The following is an 18,078-nucleotide window of genomic DNA, read 5'->3' on the forward strand; positions in this document are numbered from 1 at the left end:
TTTAAATATCTAGAACAAAAATAAACCGCAATGAAAACTTACATTAGTTGCACAGATGCAAAACATATATACTTAGATGAAGATAACCACCAAACCACACAATAAAGATTTGGGAGAATATAATATTTCCTCTGACAATTCTTAAATCGCAGGGCCTGGCATGGCCTAGCGCGTTAAGGCGTGCGCTTCGTAATCTGAGGGTCGCGGGTTCGCGCCCGCGTCGCGCTGAACATGCTCGCCCTCCCAGTCGTGGGAGTGTATAATGTAACGGTCAATCCCACTATTCGTCGGTAAAAGAGTAGCCCAAGAGTTGGCGGTGGGTGGTGATGACTAGCTGCCTTCCCTCTAGTCTTACACTGCTAAATTAGGGACGGCTAGCACAGATAGTCCTCGAGTAGCTTTGTGCGAAATTCCAAAACAAACAAACAAAAACTTAAATCGCAAGTGAAAACTGTTATGCAAATAACAGAAAAATAATAATAAAAACTGGTAAGGTCTGGATTTGTAATTGGTATTTGAGAGTCAATGTCATGTTCAAGGATAGTAAATAACAAGCCAGCTTAGTTTGTTTCTTTGTTCTTAAGTGCAAAATACATGATGAACTATTTGAGCTGAACCCATCACGAGTTTCGAAACTCGATTTTGACATCGTATGTTCAGAAAATTGCCACTGAGTCAACTGGGAGGGAAACGCCAGTGTATGAGTTATGTTTCTTGAAATTAAGGTTTCTGTAACAGTGGTGCCACGAAACCATAACCTTCCGGTGGAGTTACTATAAGTCTGAAAACTTATAACGCTCAAATCGGGCTTTCATATCCATGGTGGGCAGACCACAGATTGCCGATTGTGTAGTTTTGTCTTTAACAACAAAGAAGAAACCCCAAAAGTCTGTAATTAAGTTAAGTTTTGCTTTTTGTAATTTAAATTTGTTTCAGAAATATTAGAATGTTCCTTCTTTTTATCAGTAATGTTATGCGTTTTTTAATCAACAGTTAATTATACTAGTCACTTTGGGGTTATATCGTTGAGCAAGAGCAGAGATTTTTAGAATGGGGTGGATTAGTGAATTATTGCTTTATGACAATTGACATTTTTAGAGTCAGCATTTGAATAGCACAAACGTATCAGATTGTGTCTAGAACTAAAATAATTGGAGATATACAACAAATTTCAGTGTTAAAACCAACGCCAGAAAACACCTTTTGATTTTATACACAACATTTTTGGAAATTAGAAAAACTTGAAAACTTTATTGTGTGGATTATTCGACCTTGTAACCTATAATAATGCGTTTAGCTCTTCGGTGCTGTAAATAACGACCCTTTCCAGGAAGATATCTCACGTTTTACGACAGCGGTTTCCCGAAATTAGCCACACTAGACCACTTTAGGTTATGGCTATAAAGATGATTAGGGAGCATATCATTTCCAAATACACTTTTACTTGATCTTTGTGTGATAATGATTAACATTGCAACACTCAATCGTAGTGCTAGTCATATTGCAGATTTTCAAGGACCTGATGCAGCCTACAGATCCTCTATCGGGGATTATTGCTTTATGATAATCCAGATTTTTAGAGTCAGCGTTTGTATAGCACATAAATAGGGAGACAAAGAGGTGGATTATTTGATCCTGTACAATAAACGTGGTAGTTACAGGTAAAGCATTTGATTTTTTTGAAACTTTTATCAGTTGATAATAGTATTTTAAACAACACGGAGAGAGAAAATGACAAAATTTAAATTATAAAGAGTAAACCCGTTACGAAAAACTAGTTTGATTACCCAGTGATTTGAGGTACTCATTCTATTCCATACCATTGTTCTTTTTACAAAATCACTGAAAACATTACAAGCAATATTTATTGACTCAACGATAGTAACACGTTTAAAACAAAAATTGCGCGAAGACTAATGTAAATATTGAAATTACATAAATGATAATAAATATAAAAAGGTTTTTTGTTTTTTAAAATTCGCGCAAAGCCACACAAGGGCTACCTGCGCTAGCCGTCCCTAATTTAGCAGTGTAAAACCAGAGGGAAGGCAGATAGTCATTACCACCCACCGCCAACTCTTGGGCTACTCTTTAACTAACGAATAGTAGGATTGACCGTAACATTATAACACCTCCACGGCTAAGAGGGCAAGCGTGTTTTGTGTGACGGGGACTTGGGTTGGTTAATAAAGAAATATTTATATATTTTAATATTTGTGTTTCAAAAGTTTGGTTTGAATTTGGTAGAAAGCTACACGAAGGCTATCTGCGCTAGCCGTCCTTAACTTAGTAGTGTAAGACTAGAGGGAAAGCAACTAGTCATAACCATCCACCTCCAACTCTTGGACTACTCTTATACCAACGGATTGTGAGATTGACCATCACATTATAACGCAATCATGGCTGAAAGCGGGAGCATGTTTGGTGTCATGGGGATTCGAAACTGTGACCCTTGAATTACGAGTCGAGTGCGTTAACCACCTTTTGTTTCAAACAGAATATTTTTACTTTAATAAATAAAGAAATAGATTATGGATTTTCAACAGTTTTTTTCGTGTTCATAGTATTTAGTTTTTTGACGTCTGTTGTAGAATTAAGCACAAAGCTACACAAAGGGCTGTCGAAACCCGGTTTTTAGTGGTGTAAGTCCGCAGACGTACCACTGTGCCACTGGGAAGCACAGTTATTTGATATTTTCGAGTTTTTTAGTATAATCTAAAATCTTGGGAGTTACATAAACTTAAGTATTCACTGGTACCTGACCTAAATCAAGAAACTTTACTGACTACAAATCGTCAACCCAACAATAGTCGCATTATGCAAAAAAATATTAATATATTGCCTTTTATTTTGTTATATCCTTGTACCATTCAATCAGATTTCCATACTCAACATTTTTCTTATGAAATAAAATGGGTGGCGTGTGTGTTTTACTTATAGCAAAGCCACATCGGGTTATTTGCTGAGTCCACCGAGGGAAATCGATCCCCTGATTTTAGCGTTCTAATTCCGTAGACTTACCGCTGTACTAGCGGGGAACAAATGGATGGCTTTAATGAACATGCATGTTTGTTACAGACAGTAATGGAACTAGCTATTAGCTCAAAATAATGTTCTCTACATAAAACAACATTCTTAACCTTGCTACTTTAAATTCCATAAAGTCGTCTCCAAAAATTCAGTCCGTCGCACCAAACATGTTCGCCCTTTCAGCTGTGGGGGCGTTATAACGTAACGATCAATCCCACTATTCGTTGGTAAAAGAGTAGCCCAAGAGTTGGCAGTAGGTGTTGGTGACTAGCTGCCTTCCCCCTAGTCTTACGCTGCTAAATTATGGACGGCTATCGCAGATGGTTCTCGTGTAGCTTTATGCGAAATTCAAAGCAAACAAACCAAAAATTCAGTTTGAGAAATTGATTCGCCTGCAAAAATAGATTTTCTTGTTACTTAAAAGTATTCAACGCCAGGTCTTATCTGCTCTGAAATGTTTTGAAAATAATTCACATAAGCACTGAAATGCATATTACGTAAAACACAAAACAAGACATGAAGTTCAAATAGTTGGAAAGCGATCTGGAGACGTTCATCACTATTATCTTTATTTAAAAAGAACATCAATCCTATTCGAAGTATTGAAAGATAGAGAGCTTATATTATCAGAACTGAATTTTTCTTATAAGTTTTTTGTTTTGTTTTTTTAAATTTCGCATAAAGCTACACGAGAGCTATCTGCGATAGCCGTCCATAATTTAACAGTGTAAGACTAGAGGGAAGGCAGCTAGTTATCACCATCCACCGCCAACTCTTGGGCTACTCTTTTACCAACGAATAGTGGGATTGACCGTAACATTATAACGCCCCCACGGCTGAAAGGGCGGGCATGTTTGGCGCGACGAGGATGCGAACCCGCGACCCCCAGATTACGAGTCGCACGCCTTAACACACTTGGCCATGCCGGGCCTTTTCTTATAAGAAAATTGTATTTTAATATATTGCAGTTGAAGGTTAAGTTGATTTCGTTTGTCACTGATTTTTATGCTTACAAATGGTAATAAACGAAGGTTAAAGTTGAGTAGAGATGTTATTTTCCACTTCGATGTGATTTATTAAAAATACCAACGTATGAAGGTGGGAAAATATGTTTGAGGATCTTCCACTCGACTATTTCTTATGGTATTTAAAACAAATAACTTTCAAAGTCAGAAGGCGATCTTAGTGGGCTATTTCATACATCATTTTACATGTGTTATGTAGAAAAAATTGACAGTTAAATATAGGAAGAAAAGTTACTATTTCTTACATAATTTACTAGTTTATTTTTTGGTTGCTTTGGTATTTTCAATCTGAACTGCACCTTATACAACACACGGATTAAACGGCCAAGTAAAAAGTCAGGGACAGCTGTCCCTAATATAGACCTGTTGCCCACAAGAAGAGCAAACGATGAGCATGAATGCACTTTAGCAACTGGGTTTAACTCTCACTTTTATAACATATCCACAGCTAAAAACTCGTGGTATTTGAGTAGCATATTATGGACTCTAATTTTGGACCGAACTCGGAGTGGCTTTTTTGCTGAGATTTATCCAACATCATTTCTATTTTTATTTTAAAAATCAACTTCATTTCAGGGTTGGGGAAAGCTTTCATTTACCATTTTATCGTATTTTCGAAATAAAGCTTAGTCTTAAAATGACGTTAATAACATGAGGTGGCAAGTTTCTTGTTTAGACTACTACCTATTGTTTAAAGGGATTAATATGGCCAAGTGTTTATTAAAGTCTTCAAATTGGGAGGGTTGAAGGTTTACATACATTACCAAAGAAACACGCTCCGCACTTTGGAGATGTGGGTAATTTGAAAGAGTAACTCTCAAATTCCACTATTCGTTCAAAAAGTGGCGATGGTTTCTATCTAGTTTTCTTTTCTCTGTCTCTTCCATCAGTTCAAAAATTAGGGACTAATACGTACACGCAGTGTTTTTTGTAGGCTTAAGCAAAATATTTTTAAAAGAATTCTCAAATATTATTCAACGGGGGCGTGAGGTGGCTCTATGGTAGAGCTCTGGAGCTCGAAATGTGCGAGATGAGATCAAAGCCATGCGATACCAGAATATATTTCCTTGATCGTTAAGTTATGGCTGCATTATAAAAGTGACAATCAGTACCATAGCTTAAATGGATGGTGATTTAGTGCTGCTGACTGGTTACTTTCCTTCCGATCAATAGTTAAGAATTAGGACCAGCAACAGATAGTCTAAGTAGCTTTGCCACCCGTTGACGTGGCATGACTCGAACCATGAACAAGAGGACTAGCCTATCTGTTCACCAGGATAAAATTAGAGTAAATTAAAGTAATAATAAGATAATAATAATTACACCTCACTTCGGTAATCTAGTTCACACCATGGCTATTGTTGGTACTGTAATTGATGATATGCATAGCCACTGAGACTTCTACTACGTCCTGAGATACACTATTACGTCTGTTGTATCAAAGCCGATCTGATTAGCATTAGTGTTGCGCGAAAGGCCTCTTCGACACAAGATTTTGCAAATGTAGTGTGGTTGACGTATTATTAAATATTTTTCTTTGCTTTCACTGAGGGTTTATTAGAACTGTTAATGTAATTTTCTTTCGTTGATATTGTAGTTGCATGATTCGTTCTAGGAAGATAATGTTCATAAAGTTATTTCAAGTGAAAAATTATAATAATTAATAACTGATTTTAAACATGCATAAATAATATTTTATTATTAATCCTTACCATAATTCCGAATTGCAAATGACTGAAATAAACCTTAAAATAATTACACTTCATTTACTTAACTTTGTAGAGCCGGTATGGCCAGATAGTTAAGGCACTCGACTCGTAATCTGAGGATCGCGGGTTCGAATCCCCGTCACACCAAATATGCTCGCCCTTTCAGTCGTGAGGGTGTTATAATGTGTCGCTCAATCCCACTGTTCGTTGATAAAAGAGTTGGCGGCGGGTGGTGGTGACTAGCTGCCTTCTCTGTGGTCTTACACTGCTAAATTATGGACGGTTTGCGCGGATAGCCATCGTGTAGCTTTGCGCGAAATTCAAAACAAACTACCAAACTTAACTTCGTACCATTGATAACATAAATAGCGTCTAGGCCACTATTATGTCTTGCGTATCTCTGTTGGTCTCTTGAACACTGGTTTTAAACAAAAGGCCTCATCGGAACTACATATGGCAGATACAGAAGAACTGTGCAAGAGAGTTAGGATAAGAAAATATTTTGTCATTCTTTCCATTTTATGGGGCTAATTCTTCTGTGTTATTACAGAATGTAAATTTCAGCATTATGGTAATACTTCACTGATTCGTGTTAACAACTGAATGGGCCAGGGTGAGAGTATTTATCATTCTTTAGAATTCCAATATATTTGTATCAAGGGCATGTCATAAGGGTTCTGCTTGAATAAACATATTGAACAAATATGGTGTATGAAATAACTGTCTTGGTACCCTATGTAGGGCCTTAACTATATAGAAAGAAACTTGCAAGAAGCTAACATATGATACCTGTATACATTCAAATGAATCAGTTCATTAGCACACTACAAATAAACTTTGCTAAAACAGTATTTAGCATTGCATATTAATTTCTGTTATCATTCCATGGCTCAAAAACATAGAGAATTGTCAATAGAGCAAAGAGTTCGCATAAAAGCTTTACGTGATGCTGGGTGGACTTTTCATCAAATTGTTATAGACTTGAAATGCTCCCCAAAGACTCTCAAGTTCACCCGAGATCTTGAGACTGAAACAGGTAAGTTTGAAAATAGGAAAGATAGGGGCAGTACACCTAAACTCAATGATACTGATTTTAAGTATCCTCGTTTATGTAACGCTTGGGGCATAAGAAAGATTGCCACTGATCTCAAGCATGAGAGAAACGATCATAAACCAAATGATATAAAAGTGTCCAGATCTACAGTATCAAGAAAACTTGACAAGAATGTAATATTTTGTCATGTAACACTTTAAAAACCTTTATTTTGGTCTCCAAGCATTGTCAAGAGACTGATATTTGCTAAACAAGTACAAAAACTGGACTGTTGATGATTGAAAAAGAATGCCATTGTCGGTTGAAATCAAGTTTCATATATTTGGATCAAAGTGTAGAGGTAGTACGTCCAGTGGGAAAGGTGAAAGGTACTCATCTAAATGCATACCACCTACCATGAAGCATGGGAATAGCAGCATGATGGTTAGACAGTGTTTTTTTTTGTCGAGAAGATATTCGCAAATTTTATGGGATAATGGTGCATTAAAAGTACCATCAGGTATTGATTCGTCATGGTATACCCAGTGGTTTGTGAGATATTTGTTAAGGATTCTACTATAAAAAAATAATGACCCCAAACACTCACCCAACTTATGCGTAAATTACTTAGCTAAGAAAGAAACTGCAACAATGCCCCCCCCCCACACCCAGAGCCCCAATCTCAACCTCGTTTAGCAGATCAGGAATTTGATAGATAAAACATTTAACAAGTCAAAAGTTACTTCCAAAAACAACTTTATGGGAATGTATTAGAAACATTTTGAGCAAAGTCCAAAAGGACACTTTGATCAAATATGTTGCCACAATGGTTGAAAGACTATTTGCAGTTATTAAAGCAAAGGAAAGACACAAATTATTAATTGTTTGCTGAACTCAAACACTTTTACTGTGTTTTTGTTGTACTAAATACCAAGATTAATAACATTTTGATGTTTCGCCTATGATGTGCCTTCCATTGTTGTTTGAAAGTGGCCTGAAACCTAATTTTTGACTTTATTCTAACAGTTTGGATAGTTGTTGTTTTGAATTAAGCACAAGGCTACACAATGGGTTATCTGTGCTCTACGTTTCTAGCGGTGTGAGTCCGTAGACATACCACTCTGGCATTGAAAGGCCTTTGGCATATTACTTTATATTGTGTTCGACACTTTTTGTTATATTCGCATTTACTTTCATTCTTAAGTTCTTAAAATAAATACAATACATTCAACATGTATTAACTTTAAATATACTACTAAGTCCACTCTAACAATGAAAAGGAAGGAGGTAGAGGTCTAGTGTACCTGACCATCACGGGTATACAAATTTATATATCCAAACAACTGTAGAGAGAGAGAAAAAACGTCATGCCATCCTCCTTAAAGAAGGCACTTCGAAATTATTTGAACATCTCACAGCAATTTTTAATTTATCACTATACTTTGGTTATATCTCGGTTTCTTGGAAGCATGCAAATGTATTAATGTTCCATAAAGAAGGAAAGCCAGCCGGTAACCCAAATAGCTACCGGCCGATCAGCCTGACCAGCTGTGTCAGCAAAATTCTTGAGAGAATAATCAGTAACAGACTCTCCACATTCCTGGAGATAAAAAATTTCCAGAAGAGCAAAACGGATTCAGAAAATATAGACAAACTACAGTACATTTAGTTAGACTAACAGAAGCAATTGTTGATAGTTTTAATAAACGAGAATGCACTATCGCTTGCTTTCTTGATATCGAGAGGGATTTCGACACTTTATGGCATAACGGTCTCCGATTCCGAATGCAAGTAATGTGACTACCGCGGGGAACACTCCGCTGGCTATCTAACTTTCTAAATATGTAGAGTTAATGTTGAATGGACTTTCTCAAAGAGTTTTACTCCAGAAGCCGGAGTCCCTCAAGGAGGAGTGGTTAGCCCTATCCTTTTCATCAGGTACGTGAATAATATGCCTCTAAAAGATCCAAATAATGGATACTCCTCACAGTTCGCTAACGATGTGGCAGTCTGGAAAAGTGCACCAACACCAGCAATAGCAACCACAAACATACAACCATAATTAAATAGAATAAGTGAATATTGTCAAAAATATAGAATCAAAATAAACACAACTAGTAGTACTCACAAAGCTAACTAAACACAAAAAACAGCACTCCTTCAGACTGCTACATCTGCATAATTTTTTAGGACTAATATTCGACTCTAAGCTAACACGGATAAACCATATAAATAATATTAAAACAAAAATTTGGCGAAGAACAAACTATGCTAGGAGTCTAACTGGTAAAAATACAGGAGCAATGGCAGATAACTATAAAAAATATAAAACATACATTAGACCCGTAATTGAGTATGCAGCCCTTGCATAGTTAAATGTAAGTAAAAAATTAGTACAAGCAAAACTACAAACAATACAAATTACACTACTTACAGCAGCTTTTAAAGAACCCAGAACTACATCATCAGGATTCATGCATAAATATGCACACATAGAAACAATAGCAGATAGACTCCTGCATAGTACAATAAACTATTTTGACAAAAATTGGAGAAAAACAAACTAGTAAGAGAACTAGACAGATACTGCATACATGATTAGGATAGTCCTAAACACCTTTCCTCAGTAAATATATATTTTCAAAATAAAAAAAAAAGCCACTTATAAACTGGACTCCACATTTGCTTATGGATTGAATAATAAACATTGAAATGGATTTATGTAAATGTTTTACAGTTGTTATACATCTAATGAAAGTTAAAATAATTATGGAACTATAAAGAGAAATGATTTATTTGCACCAAGCGTACGAGTAGATAGTGCATTAACATTACCCTGATAGGGTCCTGAGTAAGTGCGGGTTACCTTGGCCCTCGTGCACAATGTATAAATACACTTGACAGTTGTAAAACCAAAATTTGAAGGAAGGAGGAAGAGATTAACTAAACCTGACCCTCCTGGGTATATAAACCTATACAAGAGAGAGAGAAAACGCCGTACAGATAGGACAGTTTGAAACTAAAGATAAAATATTTTTATTCTATAGCAAAATGCTTCTTACCTCCTCGTCACGTGACTTGGCCAACTCTGGTTCATGCTCTTCCAGTTTTACAAGAAGTTTCTCCTGTTGAAAATAAATTTGGTGTTTAGATCAAACATCGTTTCATTTTAAATACACGTATGTTTGAGGCTATAAGTTATTTGTAGGGTACAACTGTTAGTTTTCTTAGAATGCTGCTATAAGTCTACTTATTTTAGAGTTATTGAGTTATTTTGTCGTTACATTTTGCCAGAATAATAGTTTTGTTTTATATCAACTGTTTTTTCGTTACATTTGACAGTTTTATACATGTAATATCTAACATACATTTTCACACAAGCATTGATCTAACAGGAAATCGCTAGTTCTTTCCAAATAGGAAAATGTTACACTATTTTTATTTAATTTTGAAACACATACAAAACGGTATTGCACAGAAGTCACCGGAGTACAAGTCGTGAGTTTCTCTAATAAATGTCTGATATTAAATTTAAGCCACACTTTATTTAACCGCCTTTCCCATAAATGTCACAGAACTAATTGCACCTCATTAGAACAGCGGTAAGTCTACAGATTTACAACGTTAAAATCATGGGGTTCGATTCCCCTCAGTGAGTTCAGCAGATAGCCTGATGTGGCTTTGCTATAAGAAAAACATACCCACGGAACTAATTTTGAATATATGGTTTAAAAGTTCTTTAAAAGCGAATGAAGAATACCGTTCTATGATTTATTAGATATTTCTTGTTTTAATATCATTAGTGTTTATATACAATAACTCAACTTCCTTTATTAATCAGATACAGTAGTCATTTCAACGAAATGCTGAGATCCATTTATATATATATATAAGTAATTAGAATACGAAATGAGGGTGGTATAAACGCTAACTATGGAGGATTGTGTTGCTAGTAATCTCGAAAAACAGCAACTGTAGATCAAAAGAGAAGAGTCATACTTTTGAACTAAAAAGTGTGAAACAATTTTTTGAGAAACTACTAACTAGTTTGTTTGAATTTCACACAAAGCTGCACGAGTGCTCTCCGCGCTAGCCATCCCTAACTTAGTAGTGTAAGACTAGAGAGGAAAGCAACTAGTCATCACCGTCCACCATCAACACTTGGGCAACTCTTTTGCCAACGAATAGTGAGTTTGACCGTCACATTATAACGCCTCTATGGATGAAAGGACGAGCATGTTTGGAGTAACGAGGATTCGAACCCGCGACCCTGAGGTTAGGAGTCAGGCGTCCTGACCACATGGCCATGCTGGGCTAACTACTAGATAATTGTACAGAACATTTGTAGTATCCCTCCTCCATGTTTAAATGTCTACTTTATCACTAGCAGGCTCCATGTTTAAATGTCTACTTTATCACTAGTAGGATAGAATTTTATTTCCCTTCTTTAGGTTTATTTACTTACGAAACTACTTGTTTAGTTACTTAGTATCATATTTCTATTTTCTAAACGTCTAGGCTATTTAAATAAAATATACATTAGTCTCAAGAGAAATTTGGAATCTTTCTTCGAAAATTATGTAACTACGAAAGTTGGAAAATTATTTTCCCTTCTTTAAAATTTTTAAGATATTTTCTCGGAGTTGAAATTGAAAGTGTAGTTGAGGCTGAAATACTAAAGCTATTAACTGGTTCGGGATTGGTTCGAACGAACTGAAATACGATTGAAAATTGCGTGTTTTCTGTTCATAACCGAAAAGGTTTAGCAGCTATAATTACGCTTAAGTTTGACTTAATACTGCCCGCCCCATTAAAGCCCCTTCGCACTGACTCTTTCCACAATGAAACGAATGTCTCATTGCAGCAGTGCATGTCCGTAGCTTATGATATTCTAATAAAATAGAAGATACTTAACACGACTTATTATGTAATGTTTTTCTAGTTTGTTTTGTTTTGAGTTTCACGAAAATCTACTTCAGCCTATATGTGCTAGCCGTCTGTTATTATTGTATATATTTTAAATATAATGTTTAACTTGAGAGCTCAGAGTAAGTGAACGTAGTACCTTCATTACTGATGATCATGCATGCAGATGATGCTATTATGATCAATACTATTTCTAACCACGTTTTGGTATGAAATTATCAAACTATTTCAGGAAACTAGCTACATATAAAAACAACGTGGCAATCAGGGAGCTCAATTCGCCAACAAACTGTGCTTCCCAAACTCCAAACCTTTTCAGCCATGAGGATAAATCTCGCTATTTACTTATAAACTTAAAGAAAATCGTATGAATACAATTTCAGAACCAAAAATATATTTCGAGAAAGCTTTGTTTTTTATTAGATTAAGGGACTGCAATATGTTTTAATAGAATATTACGGAACTCATTACTGGGGTGGGGTATTCACAAGTAAAACCACCAGAAATATAAGCAATGATGTTTGTTTGTTGGATTTGTTTTTTTAATTTCGCGCAAAGCTACTCGAGGCCTATCTGCGCTAGCCGTTCCTAATTTAGCAGTGTAAGACTAGAGGGAAGGCAGCTAGTCATCACCACCCACCACCAACTCTTGGGCTACTCTTTTACCAACGAATAGTGGGATTGAACGTCACATTATAACGCCCTCACGGCTGAAAGGGCGCGCATGTTTGGTGCGACCGGGATTGGTTTGGTTTGGTTTTTGGAATTTCGCACAAAGCTACTCGAGGGCTATCTGTGCTAGCCGTCCCTAATTTAGCAGTGTAAGACTAGAGGGAAGGCAGCTAGTCATCACCACCCACCGCCAACTCTTGAGCTACTCTTTTACCAACGAATAGTGGGATTGACCGTCACATTATAACGCCCCCACGGCTGGGAGGGCGAGCATGTTTGGCGCGACCGGGATTCGAACCAGCGACCCTCGGATTACGAGGCAAACGCCTTAACACGCTTGGCCATGCCGGGCCCTATAAGTAATGAATACCACAAAATAGGAAGCTCAATAGAATGCTTTTACAGGGTCTAAAACAAGTCAAACCCGACAATAACAGCAAAAGAAACTGGGGACAATTTTACCATGAAGCAAAAAAAATTATTGTGCAACATCAGAAACGCGAAAAAATAAGGTAAATAGCTAATGAAAGGTTGAAATTTAAAGTTTCTCTTTACACCTGCTGTCGGCTACTTTGTGACAACTTCTGGATATTACAATATAAAATGCGAATTTGTAACTTTTGGGCAACAACGAATGCGAGTTTGAGCAACACCGAGCGAATTTTGACCCAGAAGTAATTTACTTAGAACTGTATAACAAATGTAAATTACACTAAGGTTCTTAAAAAAAAAGAAAATCCATATCATCTAATGTAACAAAACATGTCCAACTGAGTTCTCGTTTTTCACCTATAACCGAACGTGTGGAAATGGACAAGACCTGCACCAGACCTTCAAACTTGTGAGATTTCTAAAGGAAAAGTTTAGCGGACCGAAATCTAAGGTTGGGTACATTCTGTCTGTCTGGAACTTGTAACAAAGTGCAGATACCTGTACTAAAAGTTTAATAGAATATGTGTGATTAAAAACGTATTCATATTTCATGTTGTAGACAGGTTTAGCTTATGATATTGCAATAAATAGTTAACATGTTATATAAGATGTAAAAAAAATACAATATTCATTTAATTTTTACGGCAGTTTCGTAATGATATTAAGAGCCTTATCAATACTTGGTAGAAACTATGTACATTCTTAGTGTGTGTGTATGTGTTTATAGTGTTTATTTTGTTTTGCGCAAAAACGTCAAATGGATTATCTGTTCTATGTCCACAAACTCCAAATTCTAGATATATTAGTTCATGAGCAACTGACAAACATACGTGACATAAGTATAATATAGTAAACCATTTTAACCATGGTTTACCACTGAGGGAACGTTATTCGCTCTAAGTCTGTCTCACTGCTGAGCCACCAGGGTCCTATTTTTGATGACGTTAATTATTTAAACCCTGATTTGTAATTTAATGATGGCAGTAAATAGGATTTACGCTCAGCTGTCACCTGAGATTTATTTGTCAGAAATTCGGTAGAGTTTCAGAAATAACTTCAACAGTTTACCCATCTTGACTGTTAACAATTTAAATATTCAATTCGCTGTACTTTTGACTATACACATGAATAGCTGTCACTCTTGGAAAATAATTAACTTAATTAATATACTGCTGGTTTGTAATGTATCAATTACTAAATTTAACGTTAGCGATAGTAATGTTATGTTATAATAAATCAGGTTTAAGCTTTAAAACTTGTTGTGAAAAATACATATATACACAAAGAATTATTATGAAAATTTTGAAAATATTTTAATGATAAAATGCATTCTTTCAAATACCATGGTTACGTGTCTCCACTAAAACGATTTTGGGGACTCACTACGGTGTTGCAGTACTAGTCATGCTCCATCTGATGATCGTGCATCTTGACAATAACCCTACAGCGTTGTTTTCATTGCAAAAGGCACCATTTTAAAGCTGTCACGTCAAAAGTGTACACTCCACCTTGATAACTTTCTGTAATTTATCAATTGTACTTGGATCCATTATCCACTTAAACAGTCAAGTCGCATAACCATCTATAGGCGATGTATCTATCCACTTTAGCGGCATGTTTTTGTATAGAATAGCATAAACACCTGTTTTATTTCTAAATGCTTGAGACCTGTGGCAGCTGACGAGCGTTATGGCTTGAAGCTTTATGGTGTTGAAATAATAAAAATTGACTTTCTTTTCAGATGAAGATCTTTCTTAATTGTGTTGCATACTGTTGACTGCGACACATGGGCCAGCTTTTGACATTGACGTTTGTGTTTGTAGATTCTCATCTGCTACAAGATGCTGCACTATACTTATCACGGAAAAGATACGACTTGTTTGAAGTCTCTTTCTGGATAGTCCTGGTACCCCAAGTGGAACCATATACCTTTGCTTTCCAATGCCATTGGAAATTATAAATTCCCGATCTGAACATAGCATTATGATCTGAATGTATAGATATTTTTTGTCACAAAATCTATCAGATTTTTTTGAGACATCACTTTACCTACAAAAAACACAAACTTGTTATTGATGTTTTTAACACAATGTTAGAGGATTGACTATTTACGTGGGAATTCAAATCCTGGATTTCAGCATTGTAAGTTTAGAAATTTACCACTGATAACTCACGTAATATAAAAATATAATTCTGATACATGCCGTTCAATTGCAACTTCATGCTGGCTGTAGTTGTCACATGACTTACTAATTTGTATATTCAAAATCATTTTAATATAATGTTCTCAGCCCTCTATAAATATTGTACATAGATTGAGTGTGAATCACCTTGTTATGAAAAAAATACAGTGGAGCGCCGTTAAGCCGCGGTATTTGGGGAGTCAACCTGTTTAACCGCGGCTTAAGTGGTCTGCGGCTTAAACCTTTGTGACTGAAAAGCCGAAGTCGCCAACAGCTCCGCCGAGGAGCTTCATCCGGGCCATTGCGTGATCATTATATCGGATTATCGAATTAAAAATAATACTTTAATTACTGATCACTTTTTTTACGGATTTACCGCGGATTAACTTTAATGTATGGAGAGGTGTGATTCGGTAACAATGGCGGCCTCCATAAAGCTGACATAGAGAGCGGATAAGGTAGATTAACGGTCGATTTCTATTGTAATATATTTTATTTATATCCCAAATTAAAACAAATCCTTTTTAAATATCCCCTTGAAGTTATAAAGCCAGGAGTAAATTCGTAAGCCGCGTTTTTACACGTTCTTAAATTAGCGGTGAGCCGCGATAATCCTCGCTCACATCGCTCACAAGACTTGCTACAGCGGCTTAAGCGATTTCGCGGTTTACTGGTCCGCGGCTTAATGGCGCTCCACTGTAGCTATTATTAGAATACTGTTTTATCTATCAATTTACTGACTCAGTAACAATTTATTGTACGGGTCTCTTTTTTAATACCATTGAATAGTCAAAAATTCAGATATTTTTACGGAAATCAATCATTCAAGTAATTATTTATTATTTTATTGAAACTTCGAAAATGTGTTATTCAGAATGAAGACTTTTACTAAAGTTTACAATACCATACTACTCATACTGACAGTTGTGTAATGTTTATTGTATTAAAATTATTAACTACACTATGATATATTAGAACCACAAGATACCTCTCATTTCTTGCACAAGCCTGAAGGCTTATAACAAGACAAAACAGGTTTCAACACCCATGGTAGGCACGTATTAGATAGCCAGTTGGTTTGCTTTGTTCTTACCAACAACAATTCTCTTGCACAAAATCTAAGATTCACTAACTGTGTCAAAGCTTGGTATACATTTAATCGTAGCCTGACCACAAGAACACATAAAGTGTAAATGTTTAGGAAAAATCAATGATTATAACTGTTACAATTATGACACTTTAAATGAAGTCAATTATAATTCATCATTACTTAACGTGTTCAAATTAATATTTATATCAGTTTCTTAAGAATCAACTGTGAAATTCAGCAAAGAAAGATTTGTTTGTTTGAATTTTACGCAAGGCTACATGAGGGCTATTTGGGCTAGTTTTCCCTCGTTTAGCAGTGTAAGACTAGATGGAAGGCAGCCACTCATCACCACACACCTGCAACTCTTGAGCTACTCTTTTACGAACGAATAGTGGGATTCACCGTAAGATTATAACGCCCCCTCGGGTAAAAGCGTGAGCATGTTTGTGTGACTGGAATTCGAATCCACGACCCTCGAATTGCGAGTCGAACGCCCCTAACCACTTGGCCATGCCTGGCCGCAAAGAAATACCTTCTGTAGAATTATACACTGACTTCCCCTAACGTTACAATGCTTTTACTTGCGCTGTTTTGGCTATGTTATCGGAGCCTTCATGGGACAACTTCATTACTCAATAGCATTAACATATGCTAAAATCTACGGTCATTCTTCGTTGTTTAAGACTCATGACGTAGGTAAATTAACACATACAACTATACATAAATTGTTTTATTCGACGTAAAAAATATAAATAAAATATTGTAAACGAAAGTATTGAGTGTTTACATACAACTAGTCCTTGGCATCTTCCGACAGGCTTTGTTGTTTCTATGTCTTAATTGAGACTTTGAATATTCGACTTTCTTTGCAATATACAGGAGAATTCCGACATATTCGTTTATAATTAAGTACATGCTTTTTTCTTTTTTTTTAATATAGGTATAAATATGTTCCTTTGCAATGGTTTATTTTGGGCTTAAGTTGTTGTATAAGTAAGGCTTCTTTAATTTTGCGTTTGTTTATGTCAGTGTAGTTTTTACATAGTATAGACCTCAGTTTTGTGCCTGGTTTTTGAATAAATTTGGTATTAACTGGAATGTCATATTTTGTTACTATAATTATAATAATAATATAATAAATAAGTACATGCTCGGTCCACCACGGGTATCGAAAACCGGTTTATAACGTTGTAAGTCCGCAGACATGCCGCTGGGGGTGTCGTATTTAACTATACTTTTTAAATTGCTGACTGGTGTTAGATTTTTTTTATAACACATTCGAAGCAAAGGTATGTGTAACATACTTGAGAACGACAAACAAAACCTTAGTAAGTTAGATGATGTTGTAATTGTAGCAATAAAAGGTTACAGCACTTAACTACTCGTAAACAGACATTCGAGATGAATTAAACCAATGACATTATTTTAGAACGGCTTTATAGTTACGTCTTAACCAATCAATTTTGTTTAATTGCACACCGCAAACAAAACGTAAGTGATGACGTCTTTCAAAATGGGACGGAATTATGAGAATAAATTACAACTCAAACATACGCATACACTTGATAATTATGTACAAATACCTATTCTACAATAGATTTACTTTATAAAGAACTACGTGACCCCGAACGTAATATACGTGTTTTATTATACAGTGGAACCCCTCCAAGCGGCCACCCCTCAGATTCGGTCACCCCTTGAAGCGGTCATTCAATCACAATTCCTTTTCTTTGTTTACATAATCCCAGATTATGTACAGTGGAATCCCTCTAATCAGGCCACCCCTCTAATCAGACCTCTTTGTCTCAGTCCCGAAGGTGGCTGCTTTAGAAGGGTTCCATTGTACTTCAGTTACAATGTTAAGAGATCTTTCAGCCTTGCTTAGTATAAGATGCCTTGTTAAATTCTTCCTTTCATTTTCCGACCATGAGATTATAATTATCATCTCCAGTGTGTACGTTTCACCTATTGTTCTTCC

At 36.0% G+C, this 18,078-nt stretch overlaps 1 protein-coding gene across 1 annotated transcript in view; it reads right to left on the reverse strand.

The window, feature by feature from the left end:
• The window catches only part of LOC143246394 (uncharacterized), a 56,017-nt gene that overhangs the window by 22,610 nt on the left and 15,329 nt on the right, over window positions 1-18,078 (reverse strand). The window contains exon 2 of the mRNA XM_076493024.1: window positions 9,860-9,922. Within this exon, the coding sequence (XP_076349139.1) occupies window positions 9,860-9,922 (63 nt within the window). The remainder of the gene's footprint in view (window positions 1-9,859; window positions 9,923-18,078) is intronic.

This window comes from Tachypleus tridentatus, chromosome 3 (assembly GCF_004210375.1).
Source record: "Tachypleus tridentatus isolate NWPU-2018 chromosome 3, ASM421037v1, whole genome shotgun sequence".
NCBI classification, from domain to species: domain Eukaryota; kingdom Metazoa; phylum Arthropoda; class Merostomata; order Xiphosura; family Limulidae; genus Tachypleus; species Tachypleus tridentatus.